The sequence below is a fragment of the Narcine bancroftii genome, chromosome 9 (genome assembly GCF_036971445.1).
Source record: "Narcine bancroftii isolate sNarBan1 chromosome 9, sNarBan1.hap1, whole genome shotgun sequence".
Classification (NCBI taxonomy): domain Eukaryota; kingdom Metazoa; phylum Chordata; class Chondrichthyes; order Torpediniformes; family Narcinidae; genus Narcine; species Narcine bancroftii.
This window is the reverse complement of record NC_091477.1, coordinates 124,333,033-124,355,730: the sequence shown is the minus strand read 5'-3', so window position 1 is coordinate 124,355,730 and position 22,698 is coordinate 124,333,033. Positions and strand designations below refer to the sequence as shown.

At 42.9% G+C, this 22,698-nt stretch overlaps 1 protein-coding gene and 1 long non-coding RNA gene across 7 annotated transcripts in view; one reads left to right on the top strand and one right to left on the bottom strand.

Moving 5' to 3' along the window:
* Window positions 1–800: 800 nt before the first annotated feature.
* Window positions 801–10,200, bottom strand: LOC138742790 (uncharacterized). The gene is made up of 3 exons (XR_011344407.1): window positions 10,095–10,200; window positions 5,339–5,508; window positions 801–1,627 (listed from the first exon to the last, which is right to left on the bottom strand). It is a non-coding gene; the product is annotated as an uncharacterized lncRNA (long non-coding RNA).
* LOC138742786 (leucine-rich repeat-containing protein 31-like) overlaps window positions 9,613–22,698 on the top strand; it is an 83,154-nt gene continuing 70,068 nt past the window's right edge. For 5 of the 6 annotated variants that reach the window (XM_069897718.1, XM_069897720.1, XM_069897719.1 and 2 more), the window contains exons 1-2: window positions 18,385–18,521; window positions 18,891–19,118. In XM_069897718.1, the coding sequence (XP_069753819.1) occupies window positions 18,494–18,521; window positions 18,891–19,118 (256 nt within the window). In that variant the 5' untranslated portion in view covers window positions 18,385–18,493. Of the gene's footprint in view, window positions 10,000–18,384; window positions 18,522–18,890; window positions 19,119–22,698 lie in introns of those variants that run through there. The other variant, XM_069897717.1, reaches the window with a different exon arrangement.

The following is a 22,698-nucleotide window of genomic DNA, read 5'->3' as shown; positions in this document are numbered from 1 at the left end:
TGGAAATAAATTATTATCCTTTGAACAAATGAAGGATAAATATAATTCAACTCGTGATACAGTGTTGGCATACTACCAACTGAAATCCTACTTGAAGGACAAATTGGGAAGCAGTCTGAGGTTACCAGAGGGAAGTAATTTTGAATATGTGATTACAGACACAATGATAACCAAAAAATTTGTAACAAATATGTATATTAAACTACAAGAAAAGGAGAATGAGGAAACAAATGGTAAAACTAAACAAAAATGGGAACAAGATCTAAACATAAAGATAAAGAATGAAACATGGGAAAAGTTATGCTCAGGAACTATAAGAAATACAATAAACACGAGGTTACGTATGATACAATATAACTGGATACACAGGCTATACATTACACATCAAAAGTTAAATAAATGGGACCCAACAGTATCAGACAGATGTTTTCACTGTAAAAAGGAAACGGGAACAACAATTCATGCAATTTGGACATGTGAGAAAGTGAAAAAACTTTGGGAAGATCTAAACCAGATATTAAATAAGATCACAAAAAGCAATATACCAAAAAACCCAGAGATCTTCCTCCTAAGTAACATAAAAAACAAAGAATTTGGACTCAATTTGGATGGTGCACAAAAACAATTTGTTATGATAGCCCTAGCTGTAGCCAAAAAATGTATTATGTCAGCCTGGAAATTAGAAGATAACTTGAGAATACCACAATGGTATATAGAAATGAATAAATGTATTCCATTAGAAAAAAATAACCTATAATTTAAGAAATAACATTACAATATTTGAACAAATATGGGAGCCATACATGAAACATAATAGAGAAAACCTACTGTGGACATCTACCACCTAAAATGACAGAAAGAAAAGAGAATGAAAAGAACTGACTCAGTGGAATTTCTTGTTTATTTTTAATGAGTGACAACATTGTTTGATGGGTTTAATGTATCTTATATTCTGAACTTTAAATAAATGGGAGGGGAGGGAGGGAGGGGAGGAGGGAAGGGGGGAGAAAACGACACTGTATATATGATGAGGTATCAGGACCACACGGATATTTTCATAGGTGAAAGGAAATATTCACACAGTAGAATGGGTGGCTTGGTCATTTAAATTTTCTGTGCCAACATATTAATGATCAAACTCAAGATTAATTTCCTTTTCCTGAAATGGATTTGATCCAAGAATCAGGATCTGCCCATAGTTGTACGTTTGTACTTTCATCATTTTATCTTCCTTTTATTTTTATAGTTTAACCATGATGTGTCATTCATAATTTGGTTTCTTCCTTGCTAATGCTGTCCCTTTAACTGTCCAAGACCTGACTGAATTGGACTTCCAGGAGCCATGATAGCCACAGTGTAACTCGACTGGAACACATTCTCTTGGTCTTTTGGAAGTTACAAACTGTACAAGACAGCATGAAAGTGCTAGATTTCAGGTTTCCATGAGACTATGTCAGATTTGCACATTAAACCCAGATGGAGCTCCTCGTTGACTTTCTGTTGAGCTGATCAGCAGCTTGTGCCAGTTAACTACCCTCTTCCTCAGATCCACTTGATCAAGCTAGATGTATGCCTCATCCATCAGTGTTTTCCTCATGAACTTCACACCATTAGAGACAAGTTAAATCTAAAACAGAGAAAGCAAATCCATAAACAATCATAATGAGGCAGTTTAAAAACATAATAAGATAAGAAACATCAGAAGGCCAGATAGGCCCTTAAGCCTGCTTCACTTTTCAATAAGACTATTCTTTGGCTTGGCTTCGCGGACGAAGATTTATGGAGGGGGTAAAAAAGTCCACGTCAGCTGCAGGCTCATTTGTGGCTGACAAGTCCGATGCGGGACAGGCAGACACGATTGCAGTGGTTGCAGGGGAAAATTGGTTGGTTGGGGTTGGGTGTTGGGTTTTTCCTCCTTTGCCTTTTGTCAGTGAGGTAGGCTCTGCGGTCTTCTTCAAAGGAGGTTGCTGCCCGCCAAACTGTGAGGCGCCAAGATGCACGGTTTGAGGCGATATCAGCCCACTGGCGGTGGTCAATGTGGCAGGCACCAAGAGATTTCTTTAGGCAGTCCTTGTACCTTTTCTTTGGTGCACCTCTGTCACGGTGGCCAGTGGAGAGCTCGTCATATAACACGATCTTGGGAAGGCGATGGTCCTCCATTCTGGAGACGTGACCCATCCAGCGCAGCTGGATCTTCAGCAGCGTGGACTCGATGCTGTCGACCTCTGCCATCTCGAGTACTTCGACGTTAGGGATGTAAGCGCTCCAATGGATGTTGAGGATGGAGCGGAGACAACGCTGGTGGAAGCGTTCTAGGAGCCGTAGGTGGTGCCGGTAGAGGACCCATGATTCGGAGCCGAACAGGAGTGTGGGTATGACAACGGCTCTGTATACGCTTATCTTTGTGAGGTTTTTCAGTTGGTTGTTTTTCCAGACTCTTTTGTGTAGTCTTCCAAAGGCGCTATTTGCCTTGGCAAGTCTGTTGTCTATCTCATTGTCGATCCTTGCATCTGATGAAATGGTGCAGCCGAGATAGGTAAACTGGTTGACCGTTTTGAGTTTTGTGTGCCCGATGGAGATGTGGGGGGGCTGGTAATCATGGTGGGGAGCTGGCTGATGGAGGACCTCAGTTTTCTTCAGGCTGACTTCCAGGCCAAACATTTTGGCAGTTTCCGCAAAACAGGACGTCAAGCGCTGAAGAGCTGGCTCTGAATGGGCAACTAAAGCGGCATCGTCTGCAAAGAGTAGTTCACGGACAAGTTTCTCTTGTGTCTTGGTGTGAGCTTGCAGGCGCCTCAGATTGAAGAGACTGCCATCCGTGCGGTACCGGATGTAAACAGCGTCTTCATTGTTGGGGTCTTTCATGGCTTGGTTCAGCATCATGCTGAAGAAGATTGAAAAGAGGGTTGGTGCCAGAACACAGCCTTGCTTCACGCCATTGTTAATGGAGAAGGGTTCAGAGAGCTCATTGCTGTATCTGACCCGACCTTGTTGGTTTTCGTGCAGTTGGATAATCATGTTGAGGAACTTTGGGGGACATCCGATGCGCTCTAGTATTTGCCAAAGCCCTTTCCTGCTCACGGTGTCGAAGGCTTTGGTGAGGTCAACAAAGGTGATGTAGAGTCCTTTGTTTTGTTCTCTGCATTTTTCTTGGAGCTGTCTGAGGGCAAAGACCATGTCAGTAGTTCCTCTGTTTGCGCGAAAGCCGCACTGTGATTCTGGGAGAATATTCTCGGCGACACTAGGTATTATTCTATTTAGTAGAATCCTAGCGAAGATTTTGCCTGCAATGGAGAGCAACGTGATTCCCCTGTAGTTTGAGCAGTCTGATTTCTCGCCTTTGTTTTTGTACAGGGTGATGATGGTGGCATCACGAAGATCCTGAGGCAGTTTACCTTGGTCCCAACAAAGCTTGAAAAACTCATGCAGTTTGGCATGCAGAGTTTTGCCGCCAGCCTTCCAGACTTCTGGGGGGATTCCATCCATACCTGCTGCTTTGCCACTTTTCAGTTGTTCGATTGCCTTATATGTCTCATCCAGGGTGGGAACCTCATCCAGCTCTAGCCTTAGGGGCTGTTGAGGGAGCTATTATTGATCAGATAACCCCAGGAAGAGCTCCAGGTGGATCAGATCCAGCACCACCAGGCTGAGGAACAGCTTCTTCCCATGGGCAGTGAAGACACTGAATGACCAAAGGAACTGCTCACACTGACCCTCCGAGACTCTCATATTCAGGAAACAATACCTATTTGCTTGTACTTATGTGCCCTGCATGTGTATTGTTTGTCTATATACGTGTTGTGTCTGGAGAACGTTGTTTCATCAGGTTGTTGTTGATACAAAAAAAACTTTTCTGAACGTTACATACCTATGAACATAGAATTAGAGGGGGGGGGTTAAGTTAAGTTAATTAAGTTAATAGTGAAAAGTTAAAGTGTGATTCTGTTTTCATGTTTAAAGATCATTAAAAGCAACTTTTGTTTAAGTAACCATTTGTCTTGGTGAATATCTATTGCTGCTGAGTTTTGGGGTCCCCGGGCTCATAACATTTTATGTCCTCTGATCATAAATTTGAACTTTAAACTTTGGCAGTAAGAATTGGCTGCTTGAGGTTCCAGGGTTTTGATGTTTCAAAAGAGATAGGAAGGGTGGGTAAAAGGCATGGATAGTGTCGCATTGCTAATCAGGGAGCATAGCACAGCTGGAGAAATGGAAGATATTGCGGAGGTATTGTTCACTGCATCAGTGTGGGCGAGGTCAGAAATAGAAAGGGAGGTGCCAAACTTCAGACAGATAAGTCCCCGAGACCATAAGGGATATACCCCAGATTATGACGGGAAGCAAGGGCAGAGATTGGTGGGGGAATTGACAACATTCATTGCTTCCTCCCTGGCCACAGGAGTGAAACTGTTGTTTATAGGCCAGTGTGTCTCATGTCAGTGGGAGGAAAGCTATTGGGGATGATTCTTAGGGACAAAATTTACAATCATTTGGAGAAGCACAGACTTATTAAGAATAGTCAGCGTGGCTTGATGGGAAGCAGGTTGGGCCTCTCGAGCCTGAGTATTTCAAGCAGATGCCAAAAGAAGATGATGAAGGTTGGGAAGTGGATCCAGTCATATGGATTTTAGTAAGGTGTTTGACAAAGTTCCCCATGGTAGGGTCATCAGAAAGTCAAGAGGCATGGGTCCTTGTCAATTTTGCTCTGTGCATTCAGAATGGGTTTGACCCCAGTAGGTGGTCGTAGATGGAATGTATTCTGCCTGGAGGTTGGTGACTACTGGTATTCCAGAGGAATCTGTTCTGAGATCCCTGGTCCATGAGACTTTTATAATTGACTTGGACAGAGGCTTGGGTCAGTAGCTTTGCAGGTGACATGAAGGGTGAAAGAGTTATAGATAGTGCAGAAGGTTGGTGTGTGTTACACAGAATATGGTCAGAATGCAGAGTTGGTGGACCAGTGGCAGATGGAATTCAACTTGGAGAAGTGTGAGGTATGGAAGATCAAACTTGAAGGTGGAGTACATGATTAATGGCAAGATTCATAGCAGTACAGAGGAACAGAGGGATTTTCAGGTCCAAGTTCAGAGGTCCCTCAAGATAAGAAATTTGTTCTTTTGCTGGGATATTGGATAATATATGTAAAAGCAAGAGCACATTTGAAATCAGTTTACAGGGAAGGAAATTTCCGTGACAAAACAACACATTTAGACACTTATCACCCACTTGATATTTTAACTGTTTCTCTTTGCACATGCTGCCAGATGAGTTTACTCAGCATTTTTTGACTCCAGAAATTGTGCTTTTTTTAAAAGCTTTTTTGAAGTAAAAAACTCACCAGTAAAACAGGGTTCAAATCCACAGCATTACTGGAATATTACGTGTTGAAGTGTTCACAAGAGATAAATTTCCAATGATTGAATCAGACAAGATAAATGGTTCTGAATCGGAATAATCATAACACGTCGTTCAGATACAGCACAAGAACAAGGTCTCCAGGCCATCTGTCTGCGAGAAATACAATGACCAAATTCAACAAAATTCTGCTGCTTGCACATGATACATAGCCCTCATTTCCTGCATATTTGTTTGTCTATGCAGAAGACTCTTCAAACAATTATTGCATTGACTGATTGCATCAGTATTCCTGGCAGCCAGTTCTAAACATTTACCTCTTGCTGGGTATAAAAAAACTAGCCTTGTCTCTTTAAACTCTACCCTCCCAACTCACCTTAAACTTTGCGACAGTCTACTCTCCATATTACCACTTGTAATTTTTAAAAAACTTTGTTCAGGCGTCCTCTCAGCTTCCAAGACTCCAGAGAAAACAACCTAAGTTTGTCCAACCACTCCTCATTCTCATACTCTCTAATAAAGGTAATATCCTGGTAAATCTTTTCTATACCTTTTCCAAGGCCTCTAGATACTTCCAGTGGTCAATTAGAATTACACTCGATTCCCAAGTAGAATCAGAAGTTATAAAAACCATCCAGTCTACTTCATTTAGGATTGGCCCTTCGGGCCAATTTGTCCATATCTGCCAGTAAGATATTCTGGGTTAATACTGGATGAAAGGCTCAGTCCCAAAACATTGGTTACTCTTTACTTCCTACAGTTTCTCCAACATGTTTGTGTATTGCAACCAACCCCAGCATCTGCAGACTTTCTTGTTGAACTGGGAGATTGCTTTGTTGAGCACCTTTGCTCTGCCCATGACAACAGCAAGGACCTCCCAGTAACCAATCATATTAATTCCACTCCATGGTCATGTTGACATGTCTGTACATGGCCTCGTGTACTGCTAAATTGAGGCCACCCACAAATTGGAGGAACAATACACCTCAAGCAGTCTCACTGTCTCCAACCAAATGACATTAATATAGATTTCTCCAACTCCTATTCGCCACCTCCCCACTCTCTCTTTTCTCAGCATCTGCAGAGTTTCATGTTTCTCTCGCCTCTGCCTTTCACCAACCCCACTCCCTTCCTTTTCGTATCAGAGAGCAATCCTTCTTAGCATTCTACCCACTCCCTTGTCACCTCAGCTTCTTTCCATCCCATCTATTACCTCTTACTTGTGTGCCCATACTCCTTCCCTGCCCCCTTCTCCCATCTACCCTTTATTCAGGCAGCTGCCTGATTTTTGACATTGCCAATGAAGACCTCAGGCCCGAAATGCCAACTGCCTTTTGTTTCCACTGGATGCTGCATGACCTGCTGAGTTTCTCCAGTACTTTTATGTACTGTTCTGGACCATGGTATCTGTAGATTTTCTTGTTGACCTCCATTTGACAAACCCTAATCAGTTCCTGTCTATCCAAGGACTTGTTTATCCAGTCTCTCAGGACACCTGCCAACAACATCCATTACAGATGTCAGGCCTATCTGCATGTAATTATTCTTAAACAATAGAACAGCATTAGCTATCCTCTAATCCTCTAGCACCTCACCTGTGGCTAAAGACATTTTAAATATTTCTGTAAGAGCAACTACAATTTATGCACTTGCCTCCCTTAAGATCCAAGGAAAAAGCACTGGGGATTTCATCCACCCATATTTGCCTCAAGAGAGAAAGCACCTCCTCTGAAATCTGCACAGTGTCCATGACATTGCTGCTGTCTTGTCTCATTTCTCTAGAATGTGTCCATCTCCTGAGTAAATACAGTTGCAAAAAAGAGATTTAGCTCTTTCCCAAGTAAAACATGAAAGTTGGCAGAGACTGTGGTTGAAGTAAAAATGGTGAAGAAACTCAGCAGGTCAAACAGTGTCCTTTACAGAGCAAAGATAAAGATACCCAGCCAATGTTTTGGGCTTGAGCTCTGTATCGTTATCTTTGCTCCATAAAGGACACTGTTTGACTTGCTGAGTTTCTCCAGCTTTGTGTTTTTTTTAATCTTAGTTCTCTCCTTTCTTATTTATCTCCATACATAGCTGATCCCAATTTTGTCCCTTGCAATCCTTTTGTTCTTAATATATCTGTGGAAGCTTAGGATTTTCCTTCCCCTACCACAGCAACTTCATGTCTTCTTTTCACCCTCTGATGACCTCCTTAAGTATTTTCTTTCATTTCTTATACTCGTCAAATACTTCATTTTTCCCTGCTATACACCATTTTTCCTTATAATACAGGGCCTCAAAATCTTTCAAAAATCAAGGTTCCTTATACTTGTTAGTCTTGTCTTTAATTCTGACAGTAACATGCAAATTATTCTCAAAATGTCACTTGTGAAGATCTGTTAAGTACAAAGCACACCCTTGCAGGACACAATCTGTTTCAATCCAGACTTGCTAGATACTTTCTGATCCGGTCAAAATAGACCTTTTACCATTTAAAATCTCATCCCAAGGACCAGATCTATCCCTTTCCATAATTATCTTGAAACAAATGGCATGATGATCACTGCATCTGAAGTGTTCCCTTACACACTCTGCTGTCACCTGCACTCTCGGGGTTCACAAATGCAAGTAACTGCCTCCCAGGTTGAAAGCTCAGACACACTACATTAATTGGTTCACAACTGTCCATATACAGGTTTCATTCTTGGTCTGAATGGCTTAAATCAAGATAGGTGGTTTTGGCTTAACATGTTGACCAATTTATTTCTCACACTGATGCTGCTTGAGACATCGATTTCATTAGCAGATTGTGTTCAGGTTATACCTTTTTTTCCCCTGGTCACAATCTCAATATCCTTTGTCAAACAAGGTTGCGCTAGCTCTCCAGAGTTGCCTTTCACCCTAATAGGAACATGTTATACCTAGACTCTCACTTTTAAATGGATCCCATTTGCCAGCCACATCTTTACCAAAAAATATCTTCTCCCAATCAACCTCTGAAAGTTCTCACCGAATGCCTCTAAAATTGGCCTTCCCCTAAATGTAGGATCTTAATTTGTGGACCAGTCCTCTGTTTCTCCTTAACTATTTCAAAACTAATAGAATTATGGCCTGTGATCATAATGTGCTCCCTCAGTGACAATTCAGTCACTCCTGTTCCCATAGAGGAGGTCCAGTGTCGCACCTCTCCACTAAGGCCCTCTTTTCTATTGATTAAAAAAACTTCCTTGGACATAGTTAATCAATTCACTCCAATCTTTCTGCATTATGGGTGACTTAGTCAATATCAGCAAGAAAAAAATCTTCCAGTAATACTATCCTCTTATTCTTTCAGTTACATGTCAGCTCCTCTAGTTCCCACTAACTAGTGTGGACATATAATAGATTCCCAGCAAAGCAATCCTTCCATTTTGTCTGAGAACTACCCATATAACCTCAGTGCCGAATTCCCCAGAAAATTCTTTCTAAGCACTCATGCTATCTCCTTCCTTAACATCATAAGTAAGAAACCCTGATGTTTCCTGACCTTCCTTGTTAATTCTCTATCAATGGTCCTTGTCAAATCACTTTGTTTTTATTTCACATTTAAAAAAAGTATTTGATTTTTGTTTTTCCCCCAGGTACATAGAAAAACTCTCCAGTATTAAATATATATATTTATAAAAAAACTTTTTCTTCACAAAAAACCAACAAATCAAAACAACCCCTCTTTCCCCCCCCCCCCAACTCTCTTTCACAATATAAATCCTCATACTAACAGGGCTCACATTTATGTTTTCCATCCAAAATTCTATATGAGGAAGTCGCTTGATTTTATATTACAGCAGCATTTATTATTATCGTTTTTTATTGTAGTATTTATAATTATAATTGCGCCCCGATATGATCCGGATATGGCTGCCACATCTCGATAAACATGTCATATTTGGTCTTTCAGTTTTATGACCCTCCCTGGGAGGGTCTCCCGTCGCCGCACGGACCCCTGGGAGAGTCACCTGTCGCCGCACGGACCCCTGGGAGAGTCACCTGTCACCGCACGGACCCCTGGGAGAGTCTCCCGTCGCTGCACGGACCCCTGGGAGAGTCACCTGTCGCCGCACGGACCCCTGGGAGAGTCACCTGTCACCGCACGGACCCCTGGGAGAGTCTCCCGTCGCCGCGCGGACCCCTGGGAGAGTCTCCCGTCGCCGCGCGGACCCCTGGGAGAGTCACCCGTCGCCGCGCGGACCCCTGGGAGAGTCACCCGTCGCCGCGCGGACCCCTGGAAGAGTCACCCGTCGCCGCGCGGACCCCTGGGAGAGTCACCTGTCGCCGCGTGGACCCCTGGGAGAGTCTCCCGTCGCCGCACGGACCCCTGGGAGAGTCACCCGTCGCCGCAAGGACCCCTGGGAGAATCACCCGTCGCCGCACGGACCCCTGGGAGAGTCACCTGTCGCCGCTCGGACCCCTGGGAGAGTCACCTGTCGCCGCGCGGACCCCTGGGAGAGTCACCCGTCGCCGCACGGACCCCTGGGAGAGTCTCCCGTCGCCGCACGGACCCCTGGGAGAGTCTCCCTTCGTCACCCTTCGTCTCCCCGTGGAGGGGCCGATTCCAGGCGTCGGGCCTTCCATTTAAAGCCCTGACTTCCTGCGAGACGCTCGGCAGCTGGAGCCAAACCACAGGTGAGCGCTTTGTGGGGATTTGGGCCGTGACCTGGAGCAGAAAAGCCGCTGGGTGCCGGATGTTTCTGCGGTGTGATCCAAGGAAACCCTTTCACCTTCAAGTAATCCATTCTTCTGGGCTTGTCTCCAGCCAAACTCCCCACCGTGATGCAACAGACGTGTTGGGTGTGGGGGAGAGGAAGCGGATGGTGGGGGGGTGGTGGGGGGGGGGTGGGGGTTGGGCGGGGAGAGGAAGGAACATGGAGAAGTAAGAGACCATGGGTAGATTCAGGTGGGAAGGTGGAAGAGAAAAAGCTGACAAGTCACGGGGTGGCTCTGGGGGGTTGGTTCCCCTTTTTGCAAGACCTGAGTTGTTTTCCAGCTTTTCAGTGCAGACTTATTTAGCTAAATTCACACTGGGTCAATAGTTCATCCTCAACATTTTTTATGGAGCAGGCATGGTAGAAGCTGATTCCTGCCATTGAAACCCATGCTGCTCGATTCACCTACACCCCCAGTATGTTTTTGAACGGTGGGAGGAAACTGGGGCCCCCGGTTAAAACACATGCAGACACGGGGAGAAAGTACAAACTCCTTATGGACAGTGCCAGATTCCAACCCTATTGCTCGTGCTGCAATGGGAAAACTTATAAAGTATTTGATGACACTTTTTTTCTTGGGTGTCGAGGTGAAGGAAGGGTTAATGCTGTGGACTCCTGTTCCGCCTGGTTCGACAGGTTTGACATGTTTGACTTGGGCATTTTAATTGAGCTGTGGTGTCAGGAAATGGAAATTTACTTTGGTATCCTTAGGTATTGAAGGTGGAATATAAAGAAAAGGTCTCCTTTCCTCTGGCTCCCCACCCCCTTCCCTCTCCATTCAGAAAGCTACCCCTCCATCTGCCACTTAGCTTTTATTTCTCTTTTATCCTCCCACCATAACCATCTATGAGTGTTTACCTGTATTTTTTCCCTACCCCTTCTTCCCTCCTTTCCTCTACTTTCCCACCCACCACCACCTTTTTTAAACTCCGGTGCCTACTTGCTTTCAGTTCATACCTTCATGAAGGGCTCAAGCCCAAAACATTGGTCATCTTTGAAGATGCTGCATGACCTGCTGAGTCTCTCCACTACTTTTGTAATTCCCTGATAGTGGTGTCACAGGTGGATAGAGATGAAAAGAAAGCTTTTGGCACATTGGGCTTCATAAATAAACATATTGAGAAGAGTTAGGATGTTGAATTTCTGTAAGATATTGGTGAGGCCAACTTTCGAGTATTGTGTGCAGTTCTGGTCAAAAGTACAGTAATCAATAAGATTTAAAGAGCGCTGTTAATGGGCCCAGAGGGCCCTAAAACCCAGCAGCAATAGATATTCACCAAGACAAATGGTTGCTTTTAATTATCTTTAAACATGAAAACAGGATCAAACTTTAACTTATTACTATAAACTTAACCCCCTTTTAATTCTAAGCGCATGTGTATGTAATGTGTGTGTAAGTTGATAAAAGTTCTTTGATTCATAGTCCAATCTCACTTATCACTCCTCCAAGTTCACTGGTATCAGGCAATTTTTAGACTGTGCACAATTTTTAGACTGTGCACAGAATTTAACATTTATGAATTTCACCAGACTTTGGTACTTGAAAGGTAAATGGTTACCACTCGGGAAGGTTCTTGTTGGTTTTCAGAGAGATTTTTTGCTTATTGGACATCTACAACTGATTCCTTCTGATCAGCCACTTCAGTGTCGTGCCAAAGAAACTTGCCCCATTAGGGTTTTCCAGATGATAACCTCTTTCTGTCTTTCTTTCACCAGAGTTCCTTTTTGTTTCCCTGATTTCAAGTGAAACATGCAGTCAGCCTTCTCCTCTTATATGGACTACAAGGGCTTTGAACAGGCTGAACTAAGAACTCACAACTCGTTTTCAAAATGGGGTTTTTCTCCAAGCTTGCCAGCTTGTCCTGTTCCAGTCCCAGCTGCTGCTGCTGAACTGTAGAACTCAATTCTCTCTCGCTCTCTCTCACACACACACACACAGAGAAAAGCACATGACCCTCTTCGACTGCGGCTCTGGACCTAGCCTTCTAAGTTTGTTAATCTGTTGCTTTTCAAAACAATAATCCATTACTCCACAACATGTCCAATTAACACCTACTTGTAAAGACCTTATTCTTCAAAGTTTTTGCAAAGGCACCCGGAGCCTGGACTGTCTGGCTTGAGCAGAGCTCTGGCATTTTAAATGAGATCTGTTTTGAAGTGTTTGTATGTGATCTACACTTTTTTTAAAAAAAACCTGCCACCATTTATCTCCTTTTAAAACATGTCTATATACTATTTACAACATAATACATCACAGTGCAGAGAAGATTTAAAGCAATGTTGGAACTTGAGGAATTGAGTTGCAGGGAAAGGTTAAAAAGCTTTGGACTAGCCTGGTGTGTAGAAGAATGAGGTGGGATTTGATTGAGATTTATTAATTTTTTTCAATGGGAGCACTGCTATAACAGTAGCGCTGTTACTGGTGTGGACCCATGGAAAGCAGGGAGCAGAGACACAGCGCTCCCGTGGGGTCCGACCGCCCAGTGCGACTGCTGTCAGCTCTGTACAGGTTTAAACAGCCTGTTAGAGGAGCCGATGGTGGATTGATTTAAAATCTCAAACCCAAAATGGCGATGCCTATCATTTGCACACTCCGGGGAACTCCGGGGAAGCAGATACTCTGTTTACTGTATTGGACCTGCATTTATTGGTTGGATTAAGGATTTCTATAAAAATCCTATTGCTCGAGTTGTGACAAATGGGCAAATGCTTTTGCCATTTGTACTGGGAAGATGTACTAGACAAGGTTGCCCATTATCACCAACTCTTTTTACATTGGTTATTGAACCTTTGGCACCAGAAAACAGGGAGAACAACCTAAATTTGAGAAATAGAAGCAGAGGACCCACAGGACAGTGATCATAGTGAGGGGTTCTTTCTTTTTCAATAATTATTGAAATTGAGGTTCCACATTGAATAATACAGAGTACATAAGAATACATCTTAAAAGTTTAAGAAAATACATTACACTTGGATCATACCAGCTCATCCAGGGTACCCTGCTTTCTCAATCAATCAAATTATATTACAGTAATAATTTATAAAAAAATCTAAACCCACTACCAAAAACAAAACTGTTTGGCAAAAGAAAAAAGAAATTCATATCAAGGTAATAAATTATCTATTAGTCATCATTTCTGCATTCATATCAAATCACAGATTCTGAAAATAATTCATGAAAGGTCCCCATAGTGTTTGAAAATTTAAATTCAAATCAGAAATTGAGCATCTAATCTCCTCTAAATTTAAACATGACGACGTCATGTGGCCATTGAGCATGAGTAGATGGAGTAACGTCCCTCCATCTTAGCAACATCTCCTGCCTAATAGGGTGTTTGCACAACATCCACATTTACATAAAAACCCAGTTTCGCAACATATCGTGGATGTTAAGAGGTGCATACTTGGTAAATAAAATCTTGAAATTGAGGGGTATAGATAAAGTAAATGTATGCAATTTTTTTTCTACCAAGGTTGCATGACAAGAATGAGAAGAAGTGGGTTAAAGTTGAAAGGTGAAATGTTTCAGGGGAACATTAGGGTGAACTGCTTCTATGATGAGAGTACAATGAGCTGCCAGCTGAAATTGAGAATGTGGGCTCAAGTATAAGATGAGAGCAATTTGGATGGGAGTGGTATGGAGGGCCATGTTCTGGGGGCAGTCAATGGGGAGAGGCAGACTAATAGTTCAGTGTCATTGAGTTGTGCTGGAGAGCCTGTTCTGTGCTGTAGTGTTTCATGGTTCTATAATTGCAAGTGCTGTTTTGGATGTTTGCTTGGATACAGAATAGAAATGGATCTTTTGACCCAGCTTGCCAATACTAAACAAGTGAGGCCCTTTTGTCCATGATTTCCCTTTCCTAACCATGTAATAATTACTTTCTCGTACATATCATACATATACATAAATATCATAAGTATACATCTACAGTGAATTTCTTCCTGCAGCTGAACAGGTACATATATAGAAAAAAAATCTATAAAAGTGAACTAACCAATTATGAGATAATAAATACATAAAATTGGTAATAAATAATCACATCTTGGTGCCAAAAAGTGGCTTTTTATGTTGTCTGATGTGTTACCAGGGGAGATCCTATAGCCTGATAGTTGTTTGAAAGGAAATGTTTTTGAACCTGAAAGAGTGAAACAAATTCTGCAGACGCTGTTTTTGTAGTAAAAATGCTGGAGGAACTCAACAGTACTCCAGAGGAGGTAAAGATATGTAACCAATGTTTTGGGCCTGAAGTATTCTTCAAGGTATGAGCTTGGAGGAGCTGGTTTACAAGCTTCTGTAAATTGTGTGGGAAGGTAGCAGTGAGATGAGGTTGTGACCAGGGTGATATTGGTTGCTTGCTTATAGCAGCACCTGACATCAATGTCTGCAATAAATAGGTTAGAGCACACATGTCAAACTCTGGCCCGCAAGATCATTTCAAAAATGTATTAGAGGTGGCCCGCTGGCCGCGGCGCCAGTATAGCGCATGCACAGTAATAAAACAAATCCCAGAATGCATTGGCGTCAGCCTGCTAATCGCCCCCACCTCCTCTGTTTATGTTGCAGGGTCTCACCGTGGACTCCGGTTTTGGGGCCTGGCCGGTGTCAGGGGAAGCCAAGGCCGCTTCCCAGCGCCCGGAACCGGAGGCCTCGGGCCTGACCTCGCCAGGACCGTTGCCCACTCCCCCTCCCTGCCGCAGGCCGACCCGCGACTCACGGGGACGGGGCCGCTGATCTGCCGAGATGCCGCCCTGCAGCGAGAGCCGATGCCCCCGCACTGTCGTCGTCCAACCCGATCTCCCGCAAACCCCGCCCTCCCGCACACAGGCCTGAGTAAGGATTATGAACTTTAATCTCAGGATAAAACGATCTTCCAATAGTTTCATGTCACAGTGATAAATATATTCCTGGTTAAAAATGGTCCTGCACCTGGATACAAGCTCATTAGGCATAAAACTTGAAAAGTGTGTAAATCAAAGGATATCTGTACCAATGGAAAAAGGGCATGGCAAATAACCCTGCTAGAGTTCATGCCCACAATCAGTCACCCATTGGATTGTTTCAGGAATCATGTTATTCTCCCACATTCTCAATAGCCCTCAGATTTTACTATTCGACAGCACACTAGCAACATTTGACAAATCCTCTATAGAGAAATATTATTTATTGAATATTTTATTTCTCATTTGTTAATGCTTCTGGAAAGAGTTTATCCAAAACTATTATTAAACATTTATTTTAATAAGAAAAAGTTTAACATTACATATGTTGAAAGAAGAGAAAACATGCAGATGTTGTTGAAAATTTTCAATGAATATTTAGTTCGGCCCTCGACTTAGTCCATGTTTTTAATTTTGGCCCTCCGTGAATTTGAGTCTGACACCCCTGGGTTAGAGCTTTAAATGGACCAGGTGATGGATACTACCTTCTGCAACCTTGTGTGTTCCTGAGCAACAAACTAGTCTATGATGCAAACAACCAGTATACTTTCTATAGTGCACCTGTAGAAGTTTGACTGAGGATCTGACAACAGGCCATGTCTCCTCAGACTCCTTAGAAAGTAGAAATATTGGTGTGCCTGATGTAATGACTCCAGGAAAGTTCTTATGAAATATGGACTCTCAGGAGCTTCTGACTTTCTCCACCTTTCCCCATCAATGCAAACAGATGTGTGGTCCTCTCCTTAATATCAGCAATAAGCTTCTTGGTCTTGGTGATGCTGAGAACAAGATTGTTCTGGCACCCACCATCTAGTTCTTGATCTTCATCCTGTATTCTGACTCATCATTTCTAGTCATTCAGCCAACAACAGTGGTATCATCACTGAATTATTAGATGGAATTGGAGCTGAATTTGATTATGCTGTCATGGTTGTGCAAAGAGACTGAGCACAAAGCCTCAGGTACTTCTGTGTTGATAGTCAGTGAGGAGCAAGTGATGTTACTGATGCACATGGATTGGAGTCTGCCAATGAGAGAAGTGGAGGATCCAGGGCAGAGGATTGGACAGAGTGCCAGGACCTTCAGTTTGGCCATGTTTTGCTGGTGGGATAGTGCTGAATATTGGGTTGTGGTCAGTGAGCAACTGCCTGATGTTGGTGCTTCTGTGGTCTCGGTGATCTAATGCAGAGTAAAGGGCTAGCAAGATGACATCTGCCATTGGCCTGTTGTGACCATGGCTAAACTGCATTGAATCTGGTTCTTCCTGAGATGGGAGTTGATTAGCTCCATAATCAATGTCTCAAAGCACTGCATCATGTTAAACATTAATGCCACTGGACGATGATCATTGAGGCAGGTCACCTTGCTCATGGTCACTGGAATGATGGATGTGTCAGTGTTATTGACCATGACTACTGTCCCCATTTCTACCACTTCCTCTTGCAGCTCATTCCATATGCCCACCACATTGAGTGCCTCTTCCATCTCTTTTTTCAATGTTTCCCCTCTCATTTAAAATATTTGCCCTCTAGTTTTAGATTCACCAACTTTGAGGATTGGGAGAGAAAGGCTGTGACTATTTACCTTATCTATGCCCCTCCTGATCTTGTAAAGCTCTAACTTTCCCTCTTGTGTTCGCCTCCTAATAATTCAAGCTTGTCAATTCCAGCAACATTTCAGATTTATGAAGTCTTTCTTTATGACCATCTATAATAAATGTGCGGACTGACCAATCTATTGTTCAGTGTTACATGACATCCTTCTCTCCTGTTGTCAATACTCTGACAGGAGGTAAATATGCCATATGATGTCTTCACCACTCTATCTAAAGGAATTGTGTCCCTGTATCTCTCGATCTCTGATATGCAACACTTCCTGGGCCCTCTTGTTTACTGCGCCAATCCTGCACTAGTTTACCAAAATGCAATACCTTGTACTTGTCAGTTAAGTTTCATCGGTTGTTTTCTTGGACCACTTTCTCAGTGTATCTAAATCATGGAAACATAGAAAGTAGGAATAGCAAAAAATGGTTCAGCCCTTTCAGCCTGCACCACCATTCATTAGAATCATGTCTGATCATTTAACCACAGGGCCCTGTTCCTGTTTTCTCTCCATACCCTTTGATCTCTTCAGTCGATAAAGCTACATCATCTCACTTTAGAATGTATTGAATGAACCAGCTTCACTTTGTCCTGGGGAGTTTCACAAGTTCAAAACTATCTCAATCCTTTATGGTTTTCCCTCATCCTTGGCTGGTGATTCCTTGTGCTCGACTTCTCCAACATCAGAGCATTCTTCTTGCATCTGACAGTCTTGACCTGTCAGAATTTTTTTTTTGTCTCAATGAGATAGGGTGGTCAGTTGGAATCTTTCCCCAAGATATAAGTATCACACACATGTAGAAATGTGTTTAAGGTGATGGAGAGGAAATTTAAAATAAATCTGCAGGACAGCTATTTGGCAGAGTGGTAGATGCAAGGAGTAGTGGTGGAAGCTTATACAATATATAGTTGAATTTGAGGCTTCTGGATAGCGTCAGAGTCAGGAATGTGGAGGGATATCTATGAGGTGTAAATAGTAGTTTTTGTTAGATTTGGCATTATGTTTGGCACACATACTCCTGGGTTGAACTGTTCAATGTTCCATGGAACTATTGTATCGAAACTGCCACTTCCCGTTGCAAAGAACACAGCACATAGAATTGGTACAGCACCAAGTTAACCTGAGAGAACCCTTACTGCTTTCAGCCTAGAAAGCAGTCTCTGGGGTTTCCTGCTAAACAAAGGGATGCATCAACTTTTATAAACTTGAGTAAACAAGTTGAACTAAAAGATTACATCATTATTCTACATATAAGGTAACACCCCTTATTGCCCCCTCCCCTACATCTCTGTATCAAGGTTGATTAATATATAAAACATACATCCCTTATCTGCACTGCCTGCATTCCAAAGCCATCTGCTGGTCCTTTGCGAATGTTGTACCAGTCTGTAACGCATTCACGGTGCCCCCCCCCCCCCCCCCCCACTTAATCTTTCAATCATCAGGCTTCCATTTTATGTTCTAAATTCTAAATTATTTTAATATTCTCTTTAATACGACAGAACCAGCTAAATCTCATCTGTTGAGTTTCACAAATCCTGCCAGACTTGTCTTTTGCTCTGACTGCTGGTGACTGCTGGACCTTCACTCTCTCTATCTTGCTTTAAAACGCCTCTCAGTTGCAAGGAATCCTGTAACCTGCAAACATCCTGTCTCAATCAACTGTAATCTGCTCTTATTGAAATAGAACTTCCCACAATTTAGAATTTTAAGATAAGTCCTATTGTTTTTCGTCATATAGAATGATTCTAACTGGTCTCAAAGTGCTCCATCACGGATGTGTATCAACCACTTCACCTCCCTCATTTCATAACTAGTTTGCTGCCATTCCATTTCATTATATATGTATTGTTTCAAAATCTTGACAGCTGGACATGTTTAACAAATTCCTACTTATCCAAGGTATTTACACAATAACAGTCCCAGTCAAAAAAGGATGTTGGAGGTTATTGATGAACCCTGTGTTCCTTGCTCCTAAAGCTATTTAGGTCCATCCTATTTCCCAGCTCTTGGTTTGTAATCCTTTAAATTAGAACAAAATAATTGATGCTCTGAGCCATAGGTTTTGAGCTGAACCCTTTGTTGCTATACTGTGTTACTCAGATTCTGTCTGGTGGCATATGGGGTGTCAAACAGGTTTAATATTTCCAATTTTAATTAGTTTTCTATCAAAATATGTTCCTGACTTGTATATTTTAATCAAAATCGTTTTTATTTTGATTTTCAACATCTTCTATGTTGTGCTTTAGAATTTTTATTTTTTATTTTTAGCTTCCAAGCATCACAAAAAAATGATCAAGCAATCAAGGTCCCCCTTTGATCTGATCATTAACCAGATCTGGAGGAATAAACCTATTGCTGAGACATGGCCACGATCTTCAATGTCTCGTTTATTCAAGCGATCTGAGAGTGCTACTGAATTAAATCGCTTGACGAGAAAGCAACTGGGAGTATTTTCACCAGATTCTGAAGCCAGTGTGAATAAATCAACAATATCAGGTAAGCATAAACACAGCACTCTCTGTGTTAAGGGTATATAATCGTGGTATTTTCTTCCAACTTTTTTCGTTGTTAGAGATGAAGATATAGGGGAAAAAGTCAATTGGTAAGATGTGCTATCTATTGAAACTGCAAAAAAGTACTTTGCAAAAGCTTAGGATCAGACAGAGAACCAAGATTTTCTATCAACAGTAAGTAATGGAACATTTGCAGCACGAGAAAAGGATCTAAGGCCCGCGTATTCTGCTGAAGAAAGTGCCCAAATCAAACTCCACTGCTTGCACATGAGGTGCTCTAGCCCTTTATATTTGTCTATCAATAAGATGTCTCTTAAATGCACTATTGTATCGACTTCTACCCTGTTCAGGCACCCGCCACTATTTTTTTTAATTGCCTTGCACATCTTCCATAAACTTCTTCCCTACTGAAACAAGTGTCCTCTTGTCATTATTAAAGCTCTGCAGATCCTGTTGTGTTCAATTGTGAGCTTAACATAACATAACAATTACAGCACGGAAACAGGCCATTAGGCCCTTCTAGTCCGCACCGAACCAAACACCCCTTTCTAGTCCCACCTCCCTGCACAATGCCCACAACCCTCCATCTTCTTCTCATCCATAGACCTGTCCAACCTTTTCTTAAATAATACAATTGACTCCGCCGCCACCATTTCATCAGATGCAAGGGTCGACAATGAGATAGACAACAGACTCGCCAAGGCAAATAACGCCTTTGGAAGACTACACAAAAGAGTCTGGAAAAACAACCAACTGAAAAACCTCACAAAGATAAGCGTATACAGAGGCGTTGTCATACCCACACTCCTGTTCGGCTCCGAATCATGGGTCCTCTACCGGCACCACCTATGGCTCCTAGAACGCTTCCACCAGCGTTGTCTCCGCTCCATCCTCAACAACCATTGGAGCGCTTACACCCCTAACGTCGAAGTACTCGAGATGGCAGAGGTCGACAGCATCGAGTCCACGCTGCTGAAGATCCAGCTGCGCTGGATGGGTCATGTCTCCAGAATGGAGGACCATCGCCTTCCCAAGATCGTGTTATATGGCGAGCTCTCCACTGGCCACCGTGACAGAGGTGCACCAAAGAAAAGGTACAAGGACTGCCTAAAGAAATCTCTTGGTGCCTGCCACATTGACCACCGCCAGTGGGCTGATAACGCCTCAAACCGTGCATCTTGGCGCCTCACAGTTTGGCGGGCAGCAACCTCCTTTGAAGAAGACCGCAGAGCCCACCTCACTGACAAAAGGCAAAGGAGGAAAAACCCAACACCCAACCCCAACCAACCAATTTTCCCTTGCAACCGCTGCAATCGTGTCTGCCTGTCCCGCATCGGACTTGTCAGCCACAAACGAGCCTGCAGCTGACGTGGACTTTTTACCCCCTCCATAAATCTTCGTCCGCGAAGCCAAGCCAAAGAAGAAAAAAGAAGAAAGCTTTTGACAAAGTTCCCCACAGGAGGTTAGGAAAAAAGTTGGAGGCATTAGGTATAAATGAGGAGGTAGTGAAATGGATTCAGCAATGGTTGGATGGGAGGTGTCAGAGAGTAGTGGTAGAAAATTGTTTGTCCAATTGGAGGCCGGTGACTAGTGGAGTTCCTCAGGAATCGGTCCTGGGTCCACTATTGTTTGTTATATATATTAACGATCTGGAAGTAGGGGTGGAGAATTGGATAAGCAAGTTTGCGGATGATACAAAGATTGGTGGTATTGTGGACAGTGAGGAAGATTACCATAGATTAAAAGGTGATTTAGGAAGGCTGGAGGTGTGGGTTGAGAAATGGCTGATGGAATTTAATACAGATAAGTGTGAGGTGTTACATTTTGGAAAGGCAAATCTAAATAGGTCATATGCATTAAATGGTAGACAATTGAGGAGTGCAGAGCAACAAAGGGATTTAGGAGTTGTGGTAAATAGTACCCTCAAGGCTGATACTCAGGTAGATGGTGTGGTGAAGGAGGCATTTGGAATGTTGGCCATCATAAATCGGAGTATTGAATTCAAGAGTAGGGAGGTTATGATGAAATTGTACAAGGCATTGGTGAGGCCAAATTTGGAGTACTGTGTACAGTTTTGGTCACCAAATTATAGGAAAGATATAAACAAAATAGAGAGAGTGCAGAGAAGGTTCACGAGAATGTTGACAGGATTTCAAGGTTTGAGTTACAGGGAAAGGTTGTGCAGACTGGGGCTTTTTTCTCTGAAGCGTAGAAGATTGAGAGGGGACTTGATAGAGGTGTTTAAGATTTTAAAAGGGACAGACAGAGTAAACGTGGATAGGCTTTTTCAATTAAGAGTGGGGGAGATTCAAACTAGAGGGCATGGTTTAAGATTGAAGGGGGAAAATTATAAGGGGAACATGAGGGGAAATTTCTTTACGCAGAGGGTGGTGGGGATGTGGAATGAGCTTCTGACAGAAGTGGTCGTGGCGGGATCATTGGTTACATTTAAGGAAAGACTGGATAGTTACATGGATAGGAGAGGACTGGAGGGGTATGGACCGGGTGCTGGTCAGTGGGACTAGGAGGGTGGGGATTTGTTATGGCATGGACTAGTAGGTCTGAACTGGCCTGTTCTATGCTGTAAGTGGTTATATGGTTATATGATGCCCAAGGACTGTTGGAGCGTCGAATGATACCCAATTCCTCCATTGCTATAAATGCTTGCTGCAGTTTATCAGGTGGAAGATGATGAGCCCTGGCGTGATTTAGAGGGCTTGAAGTGTCTATGTAATGAGATGCACCATGGGGTGTTTTTGAGGCATTGAAATTAGGAGTGAGAATACGGGGAAATTTGTTGAGCATAGGCATCCTTGTGCAGCATATGCACCCTGAGCTGGGAAACTCTCCCTTTGCTGCATGTCAGTGGGTATGTCTGAAAAGTGGTGGCATGAACTAATTTCCTCCGTTTCATGTCCACCAGTAAGTCATGGGATTGTAAAAAGGCACCCAAAATAGGCTGAGCAACAGAAAGTTAAGACACAATTCCAATGGAATGTGGTCCGTCCTATTCCAATTGTGATCCATCGGGGTCATCAATTGTAGCGCCTACTATGGTAGAGGTACTAAAGTAATACAAACACCAGATTAGTCAACTCAAGACTGATTTATTCAGACTTTACAAGCTTTTTATATACCGCATGTCCCAGGCTCCACGAGACAAGGTGGGACATCACTACTAGTTTGCTGCCGATCCATGGAACCAGCAGGTTTAAATTAAGCCTTGTGAGTATCCCACGCTTTCCAGCAGGAGACTCAGCAGATCAACATGCCATTCCTTGACACTCAGTATCTCTCGTGTGCTGTCGATTAGATGAGTATTCAGTTGTTCCGTATTATGGTTCTGCATGCCCGCAGAACCACACCGGCGACAGTTCGTGATACTGCGCTGTGTGCCTGTTCGGCCTGCTACATGGCCGCTATAAAGTAATCTATAATCTCACATTAATAATCTTAGTCATACTATCTTTACACAAATTCTTCCAATCATCTTGATTAATCAGTCCCTAAATCTTTTTCCCATTTTAACCTAGACTTTTGCAAATATAACTTAAGCATTTTAT